The sequence below is a fragment of the Chaetomium strumarium genome, assembly GCF_033439665.1.
Source record: "Chaetomium strumarium strain CBS 333.67 chromosome Unknown B0T15scaffold_2, whole genome shotgun sequence".
Taxonomy (NCBI): Eukaryota; Fungi; Ascomycota; class Sordariomycetes; order Sordariales; family Chaetomiaceae; genus Chaetomium; species Chaetomium strumarium.
The window spans coordinates 4,917,540-4,935,577 of record NW_026944430.1 but is presented as its reverse complement, the minus strand read 5'-3'; the positions used below and the strand labels follow the sequence as shown (position 1 = coordinate 4,935,577).

Sequence of the window (18,038 nt, the reverse complement as noted above, 5' to 3'; positions counted from 1 at the left end):
GGAGCCTATTGCAAGCCCCTTGGCCTTGAAGTCCTTAGATTATCACTCTACAAACGTGCTACCTAAGCGTAATCGCGAAGATCCGCCTTATAGAGGTAATCTAATCAGAGAGGCAAGGCCAAACCTCTCTACCGGACCAAGCATAATAATACTAGGCCACAGGACTCCAAGGTTTGCACCTTAAGCCCTTCACAAGAGGCACAATACTTCCTCCCTCTTGGATGACCGACACGCGCGTCCGTCCTCTCCGGCCGGCTATACTACTCCTTCAGAGCCATGAGTTCCTTGTAGCGGCGACACCATACATTTGATCTCCAGCCATAGTACTCTCTAGTACGTCCTGTCGGCGGTTTCCTCCCCTATCGTACGCCTCTGGCTAAGGGAGCATACTCCCTGCCGCGTACGATATTCCCACGGGTCCCTCGCCGAGGGAATAGCTATGTCTCTCCTGTGGCCTGGGTGCGAGCCAGGGCCATACCTCCGTCATCCTCCTCTCGGTCTAGTATAGCCGCCACGGCCCACCTTCCGCCAGGCGCAACCCTGACTTCCAGCTTCCCGTTGCCTTGCTAGGTCTCCCTTACAAGGCCGACCGTGTCTTGTAGCAGGCCGTCGCACGAGCTGCCACGCCGGCACAGCTCGCTCGGTCGCTCTGCTACTAACCTGCCCTGATCCACCTGCCTCGCCTCCTATCCTCAGATCCAACTACAGTGTTGCAAAGGGCGAAGTGCCTCGCAAGAGGGCCCGGCCGCCCGTGTTGCCTCCCTTAACGAGCCCGTATTCCCTCTCTCTCCTGCTCTTATAGTTGGTCGTACGATCGGTCGGCGATGCCGGCTTTCGCTCCGTATCCTCGTCGCCGTACGACTAGCCCTCTAGCGTTCGTCGTGGGCGCCCTTAGAACCGGGCAGGGCCGGGGGTGCCCTATCTCTTCTTCAAAACGTCGAAAGAGTCGGGTGGTTTTCGTACCCAGTGTCCCCCTAGTCTTGCAAACTTGTTGCAGGTAGATTGTCGTGGTTATCGTCAATGGTGGTCGTCGTGCGGGGTAGTGCGGGATTTTCGGTGCACTCGAAAATCCTCACTTTCTTGTCGCGAAAACCAGCAATCCGACAGCCACACGGCCGCGTAGAAGCTGCGCGTCGCTGCAACCCCTTGGAATCGAAAGAACAGATCGCAAAGGACCTAATTCCCGATTTTTGCGATGCCCGGCCGCCCGCGTGGGCGGCCCCCGATGTTTGTTCACCAGGAAGGGTAAAGGAGTATTATAGCAGATGGGAAGAGAGCTAAAGCTATATTTATAATTGCAAGACAGCGGTCTATAAGAATAACAGATAGAAGAGAGGTATTATATTGCTCGTAGAGTGACTTTAGTATAACGAAACCACAGGTAGTCCTGCCTCTAAAAGGGTTCGCCGGTCGAAGGTAATTGCTAGTCGGACTATAGGTCTCGGTAAAGCCAAAAGGTTTATAACAATGCTTGCCGCAATATCTATACAATAGGTAGAGGCTATTACTTATATTGCTCACTGAGGAAGCTAGCTATCTAAATAAGTGGCAGAATAGTAGAACTATATATAGCTTCCTCCCCTAGGTATCCCGTACCTAGATCTTTGGAACATTTGGAACAATTGTTGTTCTCATTGTTCCATCTGGAACAACGTTCCTTGGCGTTGTTCCCCAGGAACAATCGTTCTTGGCATTGTTCCTGATTTCCCCAATCGTCATTGGTTCTTTCTGACTCGTAATGATTGGATACGGGCGCCGCCCGTTGACCATGCAGGTCGGCCCCCACCGGCCTCTGCAGGTTAGTTCATGACACAAGTGAGCCACTCTGCCGTACGATAGTCTGAATCTCCTTTGGTGTAACGCCGGCATTCGAAAGACTTATAAACTACGAAGTGCCTCTAGAGAGCTGTCGATGAATTGGGTGCGCAACTGGGTATTGACTTGGTTCGTGGTTATAGACTAAGAATCGAGGATCGGAACGGTACTTGAGTACCCAACTACCGTCAGACGACTCTTTAGCTAGAACCGAGAATGGGTAGCTTGTTACTCGACTACTCGTTCTTCTCTGGCGGTTGTTTAATGCCTTGGGTGGTCGGCGGCTCCGATCGCAAGCGAAGGTAATGGTAGCTCTTCCGCTCTTTTCGGCTGTCGATCTTCCTGTTGTGAAGGCATATCCTCTCGTGATAGCCCACGAATTGATTGCTTCAAACAAGGCTGTTCGGGAGCTGTATATATTCTCGGGAGGGAGGCAGTCGTCTGCGAAGAGAGTGGCCATGGCAATGTTGGTGGTGGTGGTGGTGGTGGTGGTGTTGCTGGTGGTGGCATTCAGGGGCTCAGGGGCTCAGGGAAGGCGCGGGGTCAACGCTGCGATAGATGCATTTTTTTATGTTTACGTAATCAACTGTGCTTACATAATTGAGACGGACCCGTGCATCTAGTGGGCGCCGACATGGCGCCCACTAACTTAGCTAAGTAGCCACTGGACGCAGGGGGGTTTGAGTGGAATGGTGAATGTGGGCATCACAAACTCTTGGTATTCCGAAAGCAGAAGAAATCATTGTCGATGAAGAGCAACACCACTCGGAGCCAATGCCACTGCTGAACTGCCTAGTTGTGGGATTGCCGAACTCTCTCTCCGGTACAGTGACTGCCCGGATCCTCCTGTGAGTATCTCTTGCTTTGAGAGTGGCAGAGCATTGGTTGATGAGCAGCTGTATTGTATTGTACATGTACAGTGTAGCCATTTCGACCGTCTTAAGTAAGTATTTAAGGGCCCACGTCTAGAGACGAATATCTCGGTCCAGCTATCATCCAGCAAGCAGATAGCTGCAGTCATTTCTCTCTTTGGATGGAAACATTGGCAGGTACTGTCTTTACCTCTTCAACAGAAAGGGCATGCCTCAGGTTACTGCAGCAACACCCGCCAAGGCTTCGAAAGCAAGAAAGTTGTGTGTTGATATAACAAATGCATGTCGACAGTAAAAGCTGCGACCCGCAAAGCAAACGGCTTGTACTAGTAATAAGGAGCAACTAGCAACTAGCAACTACCAGTAGTAGTTAGCACCCCAAAGACTCTCACACTAGCAACTTCGACGATAAAGAATGAATGCACTTTATTACTGGTGCGGTACGGCAGCCGCGTCTTGGGATGAAGGACTCGCGATCAATCGCATCAGCAACGCCGAGCTGAGAAGTGGCGGCACTTTCCTGACACGAGGTCGCGCCTGACTCCTGAGCACATGCCGGACCAAGCCATTAGCCTGGCCGCCCATTGAAGTCGAGGCTCTTCAAAAATCCTTTGCGCGCTCGGGAATTGCATGAGACCGTGTGTCGTCGGCGGGCCTGAACGTCAACAACAATGGAGGCATCTGTCAAAAAGCGGGTGTTCTTGCAAGGACTGCTGACCTTGGCAACGGTCCACCAAGCGCCCCAAGGTGCCGTAGTCACATGACTCAAGCCGAGTGCGAGCGGTCCTATTGGTGCGCATAAGCAAAAGGGTCCACTAGGATTTTGACTACTGTTTAAGGTGACAGGCCGGCGTCAGGTCTAGCACCGAGCAGCATTAAGCGCGCCAGCGTCGCAGCGACAAAAAGCTTGACCCAAGCGTCCCTTACGGCCGAGCCCGGAGCCGGAGGGCGTGAAGTTGTTGTTGCTAGTCTCTTTAGGGTCATACATCGCGATGAATCCCACACATCATGAGGCATGACGCCGGCACGGCCGGGAACTTCGTTTTGAGAAGGGGCCCGCAATCACGAATACCTGGGGTTCTGGGGTTGTGTCCCCGTGGGGATGTGCGGCAATAGCCCCCCGGCCCCGCACAAGTGGGACCAGAGCGGTTCGTTTCTTGTTGGCCAGCCCGGCCCGAGCATCTGGTCTGGCGGAGGAAGGGAGTGATCAGCGGCAGCTTACTACCAGTACATATCTATATAAGACCCGGCCGCCGACGACGCTCACAACACAAATCCCCCATGACGTTGCAGCCACGATCCAGTCCCAACAACCCCATCGCCAACGGGAAACCCTTCAGAGCCCGAGGACAGACCCATCCTCATCCTCCTCCCACCATGACACAAGCCACTAGTAGTACTAGTACGCAGCTGCAGAGGCTCCCCGGCTTCAATGTGGCCAACCACCTGGAGAAGCGGAAGCTTCTCATCGCCATCAACTGCATCGCGGGCCTGTCCATCTTCTTCTTCGGCTACGACCAGGGCATGATGGGCGGCGTCAACAACGCGAAGCACTACATCGACCTGATGGGCTTCGGCTACGTCAACCCGGACACGGACGAGCCCGTGGTCACGGACAGCCTGCTGCAGGGCGGCATCGTGTCGGTCTACTACCTGGGCACGCTCTTCGGCTGCCTGCTCGGCGGCTGGGTCGGCGACAAGGTCGGTCGCATCAAGACCATTGCCTTTGGGTCGGTGTGGGCGATTGTTGGCGCGTGTCTGCAGTGCTCGGCCCAGAATGCGAACTGGATGATCTGCTGTAAGTACGGTACTAATCCGTACCTATTTTAGCATCATATGACACTTTTAGCACCCCCTCCCCCCTTTTTGCTAACACAAAATGACACAGCGCGGGCGGTCAACGGCATCGGCACGGGCATCCTGAACGCCATCGTGCCCGTGTGGGCCACCGAGACGGCGGAACACACATCCCGCGGGCAGTTCATCGCGATCGAGTTCACGCTCAACATCTTCGGCGTGGTGGTGGCCTACTGGCTCGAGTTCGGCCTCTCCTTCATCGACGGCGGCGCGTCGCAGTTCCGGTGGCGCTTCCCGATCGCCTTCCAGATCATCCCGCTGTTCATGCTGCTCGCCGCCGTGTGGTTCTTCCCCGAATCGCCCCGGTGGCTGGCCAAGGTCGACCGCGACGACGAGGCGCTCTTCATCCTGCAGCGGCTGCGGGGCACCGACAGCGCCGGTCTCGCCCAGGCGCAGGCCGAGTATCGCGACATCCGCAACGTGGTCGAGCTCGAGCGCAAGGAGGCCAACATGAACTCGTACTGGCGCATGTTCACCGGCGTCGGGTCCGGCGAGCTGCATGTGGGCCGCCGCGTGCAGCTGGTCATCTGGCTGCAGATCATCCAAGAGTGGGTCGGCATCGCCGGCGTCACCGTCTACGCGCCCACCATCTTCCGGATTGCCGGCTTTGGGACGGAGAAGTCGCAGTGGATCAGCGGTCTGAATAATGTGTTTTACATGTTTGCCACGCTGATTTGCGTCTTCACCCTCGACCGCATCGGCCGTCGATGGACGCTGTACTGGGGTGCCGTGGGACAGGGCATCGCCATGTTCCTCGCGGGCGCCTTCTCCCGCCTGGGCCAGGATGCGCGTGCCGCCGGGGATTTGGACAAGGCGAGCTCGTACGGTGCGGCGGCCGCCTCCTTCGTCTTCATCTTCACGTCTGTCTTCGGCGCCACCTGGCTGACCGTCCCCTGGCTGTACCCGGCCGAGATCTTCCCGCTGCAGATCCGCGCCCGCGGCAACGCCCTCGGCGTTTTCGGCTGGTCCATCGGCAACGGCTGGCTGACCCTGCTGTGCCCCGTCATGTTCAACGCCATCGGCGAGAAGACGCTGTACATCTTTGGCGCCTGCAACATTGTTGCTATCCCCGTCGTCTGGGCCCTGTATCCGGAGACCAACCAGCGCACCCTCGAGGAGATCGACTTGCTGTTCTCTGCCCCGACCCCCTGGACTTGGGATGCGGAATCCGCCTTTGCCCGCATGAAGGAGGAGAGGCCCGACCTGATTGAGGCTGCGCATCACGGGCAGCGGGTGGTCGGTGTTAAGGAGGAGACGGGCTTGGTGGAGAATGCGAAGGTGTCGTCGGATGCGTAGAGGGTGTTTCATGGCAGGATACGGATACCACATCTCGAGTCTGCAGGACGCTCCCCGAAGATGATATACTGTTAGAGTGAATGCTCTACTTAGACATAGACTAGATCGAGATGCCAATGTGTTTCCACTCATCTCATACCTTCCACACATGTAAATTTTCAAGTATCGGCTGTTTGGGCATTATCTCGACGAACGTCATCATTCATCTAGCATCGTAGAACAACTCGAATGCAAGCATGCTCATAATCATCAGCAGCAACCCGATTACAGCGATGAACAAGACCCCCGTGGCAATCCATGCAAAGGCCATCGCGCCCGCACCCACCGTACCAGAGACTGTACCGTACGTCAAAGTGTTGACCATGGTAGCAGTGGCGGCGCTCGAAAGATGCTGCCACAGCGCCGCCACCAAGCTGAACAAGGTCGCCACGAGGGTCATGAACCAGGCCAGCCACGAGACAGCCTTCCAGGGGAACGGCTTGACTTCCCGCTCCGAGTCCGAGTCGCTTGCCGTGCCGGGCTGCCACCTCGGGAAGGTGCCTAGGAGGGGGAGGCAGAGGGCGGTGATGATAACGCTGATGAATCTGATACGCGGGTTAGATATGGAAGGGCTTGGAACGGGATTGATCATGCCACCTACATCAGACCGCTGAAGATGGTTTGGTCGTGGAACGATTTGACCATGTATAACATGTTCAACGGGTCGCTTGAGTTTGTCTGCCGTAGTAATGTTGCCAGAGAGCCTGCGTCACTTGAACAGGACGTGACGCCGTTGTCGACGATGCAATATCCGAAATAGCCAACGCGTACGGTGAGAAGGGTTTTGCTGGCAGCTGCTAGAGTCATGCAGGAGGATACATTCGCAGTGATGATGGTCGTGTCGGTCGTCGTCGGCTCGGTACCGGTGTACGACAAGGACAGAAGGTAAATGTCCTTCATGCTCTCTGTTGTGCACCCGACGAGCAGTATTGCTATGCCGTTGCCGAAGACGGAGTATTAGCTATTTAGCAGCAGTCTAACGCAGGGTGACAAGGGATCCGAAGTTATTGTTGAAGTACACAATACTAGTAATGGTAGATAGTACTACTTACACAGAAGGATTATAGAGATAACGAGCAATAACTCCAGCCCATGATGGAATCCGATGTCTTGTTGGGCCTGTCAGTTATTCTGTCGCGTATATGTGGGCGCCTGGCTGCGATGCGTAATGCGGCTGATGCCCTGCCTGGGCGTACGAAGAATCTTACATCGGAATGGTATGTACGATTTTAGTTGACTGAAAACCATCGTGCATAAGGCATGCGTTCCGCTGCCAGAGACGTCTGACCAAGTGACTGAACGCGACTGTCTGATGCTGCAGATGCGGCGACTGAGGAGGACAGGATGGTTGAGGATGCTGGAATCAGAAAATAGAATGCGGCTGAGCTCCCCCTGTCGCTTGCAGTTGCGGCATTTCTTGGCAGAGCGCATATGATGATTCAGCTTGCAACCGCCAATCTCTTTATTTTTATTATCGTCATGTCAGCAATGGTGCTCGAAGCAACCGAGATCCACACTCACACTCACAGTCCCAGCCAGCCCAGCTCCCTTATACTCACCTCCGAAAACCATGAATTCCGGCGCGCCCGGGCTGCCCAGCATTTTTCGCGTTGACAGTGATGTCACACACGCAGAGGACGAAGGGGGTGATGCTGCGCATCTACGGCAGGCGGTAATCGAAGGGGATGAGGGCCTTGTGCGGGAGCTACTGGACCATGGCGCCGACATCGAGGCTGCCGACATTGTGGGGCGCAGGGCGCTTCACCAAGCCGTCTTCCGCAGCGGTATAAAACGCAACAGCATAACGCTGGCCAAGCTGCTCCTGGACTGCGGCGCCAATGTCGAGGCCACCACGTACGATGGCGAAAAGCCGCTGTGGATCGCCGCCAAGCACGGCACCGTGGCCATGGCCAAGATGTTGCTGGAGCGCGGCGCCGATGTGGAATCCTTCAACCCAAAGTCGGGGACCACAGCCCTGTTTGAGGCCGTTAACCGAGGACACGTCGGTTTGATCGAGCTGCTTCTCGAGTCCGGGGCCGATATCGACGCACGACCGCTGGCATCACACGATGCAAGCCGCCGACAAGATGTTGGGGGCCGTATGAGCCCTGAAAGTCCAGACCTTGTATTAACCGGGGCTCCAAGATACTCGCGCCACCACCGCCACTACGGGGGCAAAGAGCTTCGGCCAGGGGCTGGACATGGTCATGGCGACGGTTCCAAAGCTAAGACCAAGTACTCGCTACTGGACTATCTGGCCGGGAAGTCCGCCTCCAAGAAGGATGATGTTACAGAGGAACTTGAAGTGCGTCCAGCCAAACGGAAGCGAAGAACGGGGTCAGTGTATCGAAGGGCGACTACTAGTCATGGCGGCCATGAGCATGCATACCCGACTCCGGCTCCTGATCTCCCACCCGAGCGATTCACCGACTCGGGACCAGGTGCCGCTCTTCCACGACGGGGTGATGTACCCACTGCCCAGCCACACGCCGGCCGAGAACTTCCCCTACACCAAGCCGTTGCGAACGGACATGCTGAAGTAGTGAAATTGCTCCTCCAGCACGGCGCTGACCCGGGCATACGGGACAAGAACGGACGGACCGCGAAGCAGGTCGCGGAGCAACAAGACCTAGAAGAGCTGGCCACACTGTTCCGCACCGGCCCTGTGTTGGAAGGCCCGGCGATCACAAGCGACAAAGGCAAACAGCGAGAAGTGCCGCTGGTGATTCCAGCACCCCATCCTACACCTCGAAACAACCCCGCTAAAATGGCCGCTTGCCAGGCCTTCGAAGCGACCATCATAGAGTTCTACACCGAGGAGCGGGAGCAGAGATATCAACAGTCGGCTACTATATACGACCTACTATACGGAAAAGGCCCCGATGAAATTCTCTCAGAGAGACGGCCCGAGAGCCTACAACCAAGACAAGCCGACTTTACATGGTATCATCTCCCTGCGAACAATGTGGGTGTTGTGACCTGTACCAACAAAACTTGGAGCATGTGCTAACTCTAGCTCCGTAGATGGAATGGGTCGAGGTAAGCTCCATTCCCAAGCTAGGATTAACCCGGACAGGGTTGCTTCTGCTCAATACCTTACACTGACGAAATACTCCAGGGGCTCATGGCGAAGCTGTCCAAGTCCCATGACGCAGCAACCACAGTACACGTAAAACTAAAGGAGGAACTAGGCACGTTCCGGCAAAAGGAGAAGACTGCTCAAACACCAAGGCCCTCATCGATGAAGCCACACTGTAGAGAGATCATTGTGAGTCATATATCTTCACTGTGCAGCTTTTAATTCGTAGATTCGTTGCTGACAAGTGCCTGTCTCTTCCATTCAACTTTTGAAGGACGATACAGCACTTAAAGGACCTTATATCGGTGCACTGTCAACATCTTCTACGAACTCGTCAATACACGCTATCGTATGTACAGTACAGTACAGTGTCCATCATTCCAATCAGCCCAATGCCATGTCCGAGTACTAGTAGTACCTTTGCATGGATTTAGAACGGCATTGGTGCATACGGTACATAGTAGCTAACAGAAACACATATCCCCTACCTCCATTTCGAACATTATACCCACCATCAACGCATCCGATCGCTTATGGCGGACCTACACGTATTTGGGGTCCCCGAGAGGGGTACCCAACCCAATACGGCCTCCCCTACACTTCCTACGGTACATCCGTATGAACATTTGATCAGGGGTTACTATGCGGAGGCCACAGGAAAGATCGGCGGCTGGGACCCCCGATGTTCGCTGGACGGATACTACTACAACCATCTGCCAAGTACGACCCTGGCTCGGCGGGATGGTGACCAGGTGGTTCTTCGATACACGAAGAAATGGAGTCTGCCTATGATGATCTTCATGGTCGACCATCTGTGGATGTGGATAATTGGGAACCGTGAGTACAGGCTACAGGGCTAAACGCCTTCATCAACTTTCCCCTTTTCCCCCTTGTCTACATCAAGTATTACATTCCTAACAGAGTCTGTATAGACACCATCATCACATGCTCGGCGCTGAACTGGGAGTCATGGCTCGAGACCCAAGAAAACGAGGCGGGGGAAACACGCAGCACCTACGAGCTAACCCGAGAGGACCCAATGAATGTCCATCAGAACATCCTCCGACACCTGAAAAGACCCTCCCGTCAACCAGTCACATCGGTGCACGATCTAGCCTGTCTCATCACCGACTTCTATACCGGCCTCTTCCACCAGCAAGACGTTCCAGATGAGTTCCAGTTCTTCGACTTCTTCGAGCGCGAGGTTGCACGCTTGGTAAGGCCTTGGAGAACCATCTTTCTCTACAGACCTTGGACTCACTGACTACTGTATTCACACGCCAACGCGTAAAACAGAACGACTTTGCCACATATGCGTTGGAGGACTTCAGACACAGCTTCAATATGCTCGAGAGCCGTATGACAAAGTCGATTGACATCAGGCAAGATCTTGCAGCCCTCATCGAAGCGCAAGACGTCCTCGACGAACTCGGGATCCTGCGTAGTGTCCTGACAGACCAGAACAATACGACCATGGAGCTGCAGAAGATGCTGGCTAGCAAAGGCCGGACGGGGTGGGATTGCATCTGGGCGACTCAGTCGCACCTTCAGAGAGTCGACAGGATGCAGAAGATGGCCGTCAGCGCCAAAGAATCGGTGGGTAATACGTCCAGATGACTGCCGCGGGTATATAGCTCGACCGGGCCCTTGCATTGCTAACTCCACGACCACAGATGTACCACCTCCTGGATCTGAAGCAGAAGCACGCCAATTTTGCCGAGGCCAAGAATTCGCGAACCCAGGCCGAGCAGACAACCACGCAGACGAGGCTAGCGGCCGAGAACTCCAGGGTGACGGCCAACCAGCTCAAGATGATGACCAAACAGGCCGAGGAGACGGGCCGGCAGGGCAAGACGCTGATGGTGTTTACCGTGGTGACAATTACTTTTGTAAGTGCCACCCGAACCCCTCTCTCCTTCCCCTGACTAAGCGTTGTGTATTTACGGTCTCTTCCAGCTGCCATCCTCATTCATGGCTGCCGTGTTCGCGATCAACCTCGACTCGTTGCCCCTCGACAGTAACGACAGACTGCCACTTGGCTATTTCTTGAAATATCTATTCGCCACGAGCTGCGCTATCACCATCCCCCTTATTCTCATCGCCTTCAACCTCCCAGGCATCATATCCTGGTGGGGCCGGCTAAGACACCGGCTGAAGTATGCCGTGCGGCGAGATCCCAGCATCTTCTGGCTGGGTGTTGTAGGCCCCTTTGTGGCGCTTGCAGTGGAGGGGGCCGTGGTGGCCGCCATCTTCACGGCCCCGCTGGGAAGCGCTGTTAAGGCGGCTGTCACGGCATGCATATCGGTTATTGTAGCTGTGGCACTTATCTGCATGTGGGTCTATGCCTGGACCTCGACTTTGAATCAAGGGAAGCCACTTGGGTACACCGATTCGGATGCTTCGAGCTCTGCTTCGAGCAACTCTGTGTACCGCTATGGTTGGCAATAAAATAATGGCTAGACTGGGACGAAAAGAAGGAAGCGGAAGATGACGGGGAAGAAATACAGGAATGATGAAAATGATACGATGATGATGATGACAATGAAACGCAGGGCTGATCAGCTCGAGCCCCCCGAATGACCAGGATCACATGATGTGGCATTACACAGCGAGATCAATACCTGGCTTTGTGGAATCTGCCTTACAAACGACATGTCATGGCCAATTCTGGCATGGTGGCTCAAACCCAAGTTCTGCTTTGCCACAAGCTTTGCGAAGAGCCCGCTTTGCCGTCCCAGCATGTCGGTACAAAACTCCCAACAGGAGAGCGCGTGAGCGGTGAGCCCATCTCCTCTAGTACACACACACAAACGTGGCATTCCAGCATTGAGATGGAGGAACAACATTCTTTGAGACCTGCTAGATCCTCGTGTATAAGAAGATGGCCTCCGCCGTGTTCTCGCTCTCCCCTTTGCCCGTCCACCAACCTACTTAATACCTTACTCATCTAGGGTGTTCAGCAAGTGCTGCCACACTGCCAGAAGATACAAGGAGTCACCTCGAGCAATACCATCACCATGCCGAGTCTCGACATGCCCAGCCACGTCACGGCGTGCAGGAAGTGCGGGACGAGGCCCTCCAGCACGCAGGCGAGGTGCACCAGCTGTGACAATAACAACCCGCACTTCAAGAACCCTACACCTGCCCCTACGCCGCCAAAAAAGCGTTCACCTCCACCTCCACCTCAGCCTAAGCCTGACCCGAACGGTAAGCACCACTATCATACTTTTTAAACTCGTCTGGCGGGCAAAGGTACTAACTTGGGTTTCGCAAACGGAACCGCCATTCCCTATGGATTAGTCGCCAGGGTATGAGAACGTTTCTGAGGGAAGAAAGAGGCGGGATATGATAAGGGCAAGGGGGAATAGGTCAAGTTTAGCTGTCTACTAGTACGCCGAGGCGGAGCTGGACCGAGCCCTGTTATAATAGTCGATGAGTTCAGAGTTCCTGCTCGTTGTAAAAGGACGGTGCCCTGATACTAACCACCTGTAGCCTTTGATCGGCCATATTCATGATGTATGCAAGGAGCTTTCAGTCTGGAAGATGCTGCAAGCGTATAAGAAACCGCGAGCTTTTGCGGGCAGAGGATGTCTGTTGTCGTAGTGACAGAGGAGCATACATCAGCTCCTATTAGTAATACTACCCCTTAAGCAACATACCATCGCCTACTATCGCCTTTCGCAGATGCCTACGCCTCCTCGACATATTCCTCAACATCCTCTCCCTTTCCTCCGCCCTCTTTCTCCGCCGCCGCCGTTACATTCCCGTGCCTCGGCGCAGTCACAGCACAGACAACACTACGATACGCCTCCACCACCATGTGCTTATCCACGCCCGACACGCCTTCAATCCTGCCCCCTTCACCCGACCCCCCTGCCTCCCCGCCCTCCACCACCCGCCATCCAGCCCGCACAAACCGCTGCCTGACATACCCAGACATGCCCGCAAACCGCACTGCCACCCCTTCCCCGCCATACGCCCTAATCTCGGATAGGAGAACCTCCAGCTGCGCACAGGCCGTCGCATCGATGTGGTTCACCCTCCCAAAATCGACCACCACAAGCCCGATGGGCGGCAGTGCGCGCGGGTCCCGAATCCCGGCCTTCCGGCGGAGTTTGGCGAGTCGCCGCTCCCCGCTGACAGACCAGTTCCGCTCGGCCTCGAGGGCCTCGGGGCTGTGGAACACGGGCGCGTGGTGGGCCTTGATGGTGTCTAGGAGGGCGGTTTTGATTGCGTAGGCGTTGGGGAAGAAGACGGAGTCGGTGAAGTGGAAGATGCGCGTGTCGGATGGGAGGGGGAGGGAGGATGAAGGGGGGGAGGAGATGGCTTGTAGTATTTCGGAGCAGTGCCGCTCGTGGTCATTGTCTGGGTCTGGCACGGTGGAGATGGGCGCAAAGATCTGCCGGAGGAGCACGTAGACTATGTTGAAGCCCACCGAGGTGGCAATGCCGATTTCGGTGGACACGAACAGGGACACCCAGAAGGCGAGCATGGCCGAGACGAAGTCGGCTAGGGAGGTCCGCCAGTAGCGGTAGAAGACCGAGGGCGGCGAGATCAGCGGCCACACGGCGCAGATGATGATGGCCGCCAGCGTGGCCTTGGGGATCCAGTACAGCGTGCCGACGAGCTTGAAGATGGAGACCAACACGACGGCCGTGGTGACGAAGCCCGAGAGCGGCGACTTCACGTTGCAGGCCGAGTTGACGGCGGTGCGCGACATGGCGCCGCCGACGCCGATGGCGTGGAAGAAGCTGTTGGCGATGTTGGCCACGCCGTAGAAGGTCAGCTCCTGGCTCTGGTCCGTGACGTAGTGGTTGCGCACCCCGAAGCCGCGCGCGATGGCCGTGTGTTCGACGGCGGACCCGATGAACACGGCCACGCTCGGGCCCGCGACTTTGGAGAGCAGCGTCGGGTTGGGCACGCGGGGCGCCTCCTGGCCGTTGGACTTGACCTGGACGACCTCGAACAGGAAGCTGTCTGCATCTCCGCGCGACCGGTTCACCGCGTAGCCGACGCCGGTGAAGATGACCAGCGTGATGAAGGCCCGCGTGATGGAGAGGAACCACACGATTCTGTTCTTCTTCCCCCACCGTTTGCCGGCCTGGTCCAGCACGGTCAGAAACAAAATGCCGGTGAAGCCGACGGCGCAGGCGTAGACGTTGGCCTGCGGCAGCTGCTGGAAGATGTCGTGGATCTGCGTGGCCGTGCCGTCGCCCACGTTCGGCTCGCCCAGCAGCGAGTCCATCTGGTTGAGCGCGATGGTGATGGCCACGGCCGAGATGAAGCCGCTGAGGATCGGCAGCGAGATGAGCTCCAGGAGGAAGCCGAGCTTCAGCAGTCCGATCACGAGCCCGTAGATGCCGATCATCACCGCCACCGCCGACGCAATCTCGGACGGGGACCACTGCTCGCCGCGGAGCTGCTTGATGATCTCCGCCGTGAGCAGACTGATGAGGGATGTCGGGCCAGTGGACAGGTCTGTTCGTTCGCCATGTGTCAGATTTCGTATTACCTTAAATCCTGTCAAGGGCCTGTAGCATACCCTTCGTCGTGCCCATGAAGGCATAGATGACCGACGGCAGCCAGCTGGACATGAGTCCGTACTGGACCGGCACAGTCGCGATCTTGGCGTACGACAAGCCCTGCGGAATCAGCATGAGACCCAGCGTCAAGCCGGCGATGACATCGTTGACGAGCCATCTCGGGTTGTAGCGAGGCAGCCATTGCACGATGGGGAACTTGTCAACCACATATTCGACCGCCGCCCCCGGGAGAGCACGAGTCCCGGCCTGCGCGAGCCGTCTCGCACGCTTCCAGTTGAAGTCCTCGACGAAGGCTTCCTTGGCCTGGTCAAGCGTTCGCATTGTGGATAATAACGGATTCGTGTTGCAAGGATGAGCGTCTAATACTGAACGCAGGTACTCGATTGCGGAGCTTGAAGCCCCTAGAATGTACTCCAAAAAAAGACTAGTACTAGTACCACTTATCAGGTGAAAGGCTGATTGATACTACTAGTAGTCACGATATCACCGTCGAGTAGCGGCGTAAGAGACAATCACCCATTTATATCGTTTGCCTCCTGACTCGCAGCCGTGACTCGCAGGCGCTTCCACAACCTCCAGTTCCCCAACTTCTCCTTAGCAACGACGAGGGGGTTCCAGCGTCGTCTGCGTCATGCAAGTGCCGTGCTGGTGATGGCTGCCAGCTGTGCTTCTTCGGGAATTAGGAGCTCCGGCGCCTCCAGGTGTGCTGGTTGCTGCCTTATTTCCGCCAACAGCAGCCAGCTGTGGTGTAACCGAAGGTGACAGACAGACGGGCCTCCATCACACCGGCCTGTGTGGTCCAGCAGGATACCTGCCCCCATCTATAAGGAACACGGAAGACCGGCTCCGGGCGACATACACCGCAGACCGTCCAGAGGTGTTACAGGGAGGAGGGGCAGCTGCCTCACATTCAGCAACTTACTAATACTGGCGATGAGCCGTGATAGGACCAAAGACCTGTGGGCCCCCGACTCTGCGCCGACCTTTTTACGAGCGACTCGACGGCACGAGTCGAACTTGCAAGGATGGCACCTTGCCACCAAACGGATGTGCTGCTGCACGTCGACTTCATTTCCAGGACGGGCAACATCCAGCGAATGCACCTACATGCGCGGGTGATGATGTACGTCGTAGTCCGGCTCCAGCTGGCTGGCCAAAACCTGGAAGTTACCACGGGAGGTGACGAGTACGTTGACTCATGGTTGCATCGACGTCGAGGTCTCGGGCGGGGTACGGCGGATAGATAGTAGGGCAAGTAGGACCTAGGTTACTGCCGCTGCGGGCTGGCTGTGTGTCGAGACGTGATGATCTCGACGCGAGGTTGATGGCCGGCTCTGCCGGCCCCTCCCCCCTCCCTTCCGGATGAAGCTCAATGATCAATCAAAAGTTCCCTCCCCAGGAAGAGCAGCCGCGGGAAGTCGCCATCGAGGAGGCCGAGATATCTCCTTGAAGCAACGTCAGCATCCTCCAACTCTCATTGGAATAGTCACCAGGTAGTATCAGCCAGCGGATGACGGCGGCTTTCATCGGCAGCCAACAGAGGGCAAAAGCCTGGAAGAGACCGATGCAGTCATAATGATGATGCTGAGAGTGTTCGCAGGGCGTCCACATCCACAACCCCATTCAGGCGTCGACTACTAGTAGCAAAGTGATTCAAGCCAGATATTGTCGAGCGCTCACTCATCGCCTCCATCACTCTTGATCGCGTGCCGTTCGTTGTGTGTACGAAGTTCCCAAGTCTGGTGATGTCTTCTCATCCCGCTTCGCAGGCTGACTGCAGCTTGGCGGGCAGGCCAAGAGCTCGGGATGCAACACAGCACCATTTGTCGAAAAGCTTGGTCGCCCCGAGGATGGATCCGAAGAAATGTCGCGGAGGGCTACCACAGGACCCGACAAATGCAGGCGAAAAGACGGGAAAATGCCGTGGAACACGAAGGAACAACTGGGGAACTGCCTCTGGAACTGACTGCCAGAGCTGAGCTCATGGAGGCGGGTGAGAGGGGAATCTGACGGTCGTGGTGAAAATCGGAGATAGTACTGCTTGTATAGTTTGTAAGGCTACTGCAGCCCACACTTCGGTTGCATCCGCTAGTAGGGAGCCTGAGGGGTAATTTTACCAGGCCCGAGTCGGTAGGATAACGGTCGCAGTACGGATTAACGTTAAATAACTAGCGAAGACTAAGAAAACTGAAAAGGCAGCTGCCGGTAGCGAGATTTAAAGAATACCTCCCTGATCTCATCGTTCAGGGTTATGAAAGTAATGAAAAAAAGCCACGTGCCGAGTGACTGAGTCTTTTGCCGACCGCACTAAAGTTAAGATTGCCTGGTGATCATCGTTCGCTAGCCCACCGGCGACCGGAAAGCCGAAATTCACCTTCCACACTGCCAAGGGGCGATGCAACTTCGCCTTTGCCGGTCAAACTTTCTTGCGGCACAGAACCAATAATGCCAAAAACAACAGCGGCGTGATTGGTTCCATGACAGGGACCAGCGTTTCATAGCGAAGCGATGGATGGTTCGTTCGGATCTGAGAGCGGCTAAGCGTGTGGCGTGAAAGCGATCGTTTCTATGGACTAAAAGCAGGAGATCTCGCAATCGCGGGTACCTAGTAGTTATGCGCCGCTTCGACCTAACCTGAGAATGCGAGTCCAGCACATTCGCGGGCTCTGCCAACAACACAGTCAACGTTGGCCGGGAGCATGAATGCGACTAACGTTACGGGTTGGTCGTTCATCAGACCGACCGCGGGAACGATGCGCGCCTTGCTGCTCGCCGCCGGCATCCTGCTCGGACTCGCCAGCCCGGCAGTCGGCCAGAAGAAAGACCCCAACCATGGCGTGGTCTTCCTCTACCCGACCAACGACCTGATCTACCACACCATGGACACGGTCGAGGTGACGTACACCAGCCCCTTCCCGACACCGAACCTGTACACCTTCTGCGACGGGGGCAGCCGCCAGGTCGGGATGCAGCCGGTGCCGGGCTACAACGCGACCGTGGCCATGCTGCTCAACTTCACGTCGGCCACACCGTGCTGGTTCAATCTCCGGCCCGGCACGGTGGCCGGCTACGGCGCCAACACGCCACCGTTCAGCATCATCGGCCAGGAGCGGGATGGCGGGGGGGAAGTGTTCGGGGTGGATTCGGCGACTACTACCACAAGTTCATCGTCATCATCATCATCAACAACAACAGCATCATCGACAAGTTCAACGACGGCAGCAACAACAACAACGGAAACGGAAACGGAAACAACCACAGCCAGCCAGACCCAGGGTTCAAGCAGCAGCAGTAGCAGCAGCAGCAGCAGCAGCAGCAGCACGTCTGGCTCCGGAGCATCCGCACCCACCGACAACCAGAGCCAGCCCGACAACGAGAGTCAGCCAACCGGCCTGGGGGCAAGCTCGACGACAGCACCCGGCAGCGGCAGCGGTGGCGGCGACAGTTTGAGTGCTGGTGCGGCGGGCGGGATCGGCGCCGGTGTGGCCGTTGGCATTCTGGCTGTTGCGGGCGGTATCTTCGCATGGCTTTGGAGGA

At 56.2% G+C, this 18,038-nt stretch overlaps 5 protein-coding genes across 5 annotated transcripts; 3 read left to right on the top strand and 2 right to left on the bottom strand.

The window, feature by feature from the left end:
- Positions 1 to 2,273: 2,273 nt before the first annotated feature.
- On the top strand, positions 2,274 to 5,840 carry B0T15DRAFT_483674 (general substrate transporter; the record flags this gene model as incomplete). The annotated part of the gene is made up of 3 exons (XM_062866179.1): positions 2,274 to 2,288; positions 4,104 to 4,485; positions 4,576 to 5,840. 3 exons carry the CDS (start codon positions 2,274 to 2,276, stop codon positions 5,838 to 5,840), a joined length of 1,662 nt encoding a protein of 553 aa, XP_062725044.1.
- Positions 5,841 to 6,042: 202 nt separating this feature from the next.
- On the bottom strand, positions 6,043 to 7,127 carry B0T15DRAFT_483673 (Ca2+ regulator and membrane fusion protein Fig1-domain-containing protein; the record flags this gene model as incomplete). Its single annotated transcript, XM_062866178.1, has 5 exons — positions 6,043 to 6,360; positions 6,432 to 6,451; positions 6,488 to 6,811; positions 6,932 to 6,988; positions 7,088 to 7,127. 5 exons carry the CDS (start codon positions 7,125 to 7,127, stop codon positions 6,043 to 6,045), a joined length of 759 nt encoding a protein of 252 aa, XP_062725043.1.
- A 222-nt stretch (positions 7,128 to 7,349) lies between these two features.
- On the top strand, positions 7,350 to 9,122 carry B0T15DRAFT_135774 (ankyrin repeat-containing domain protein). The gene is made up of 2 exons (XM_062861806.1): positions 7,350 to 8,918; positions 8,998 to 9,122. Exon 1 carries the CDS (start codon positions 7,450 to 7,452, stop codon positions 8,887 to 8,889), a length of 1,440 nt encoding a protein of 479 aa, XP_062725042.1. The 5' UTR covers positions 7,350 to 7,449; the 3' UTR covers positions 8,890 to 8,918; positions 8,998 to 9,122.
- Positions 8,822 to 11,533, top strand: B0T15DRAFT_526709 (uncharacterized protein). The gene is made up of 8 exons (XM_062868920.1): positions 8,822 to 8,918; positions 8,998 to 9,147; positions 9,233 to 9,307; positions 9,438 to 9,795; positions 9,891 to 10,174; positions 10,255 to 10,554; positions 10,632 to 10,847; positions 10,915 to 11,533. Exons 1-8 carry the CDS (start codon positions 8,904 to 8,906, stop codon positions 11,404 to 11,406), a joined length of 1,890 nt encoding a protein of 629 aa, XP_062725041.1. The 5' UTR covers positions 8,822 to 8,903; the 3' UTR covers positions 11,407 to 11,533.
- A 730-nt stretch (positions 11,534 to 12,263) lies between these two features.
- On the bottom strand, positions 12,264 to 14,976 carry B0T15DRAFT_135748 (sulfate transporter family-domain-containing protein). Its single transcript, XM_062861805.1, has 3 exons — positions 14,501 to 14,976; positions 12,442 to 14,436; positions 12,264 to 12,375 (listed from the first exon to the last, which is right to left on the bottom strand). Exons 1-2 carry the CDS (start codon positions 14,820 to 14,822, stop codon positions 12,647 to 12,649), a joined length of 2,112 nt encoding a protein of 703 aa, XP_062725040.1. The 5' UTR covers positions 14,823 to 14,976; the 3' UTR covers positions 12,264 to 12,375; positions 12,442 to 12,646.
- Between the last annotated feature and the right edge of the window lie 3,062 nt (positions 14,977 to 18,038).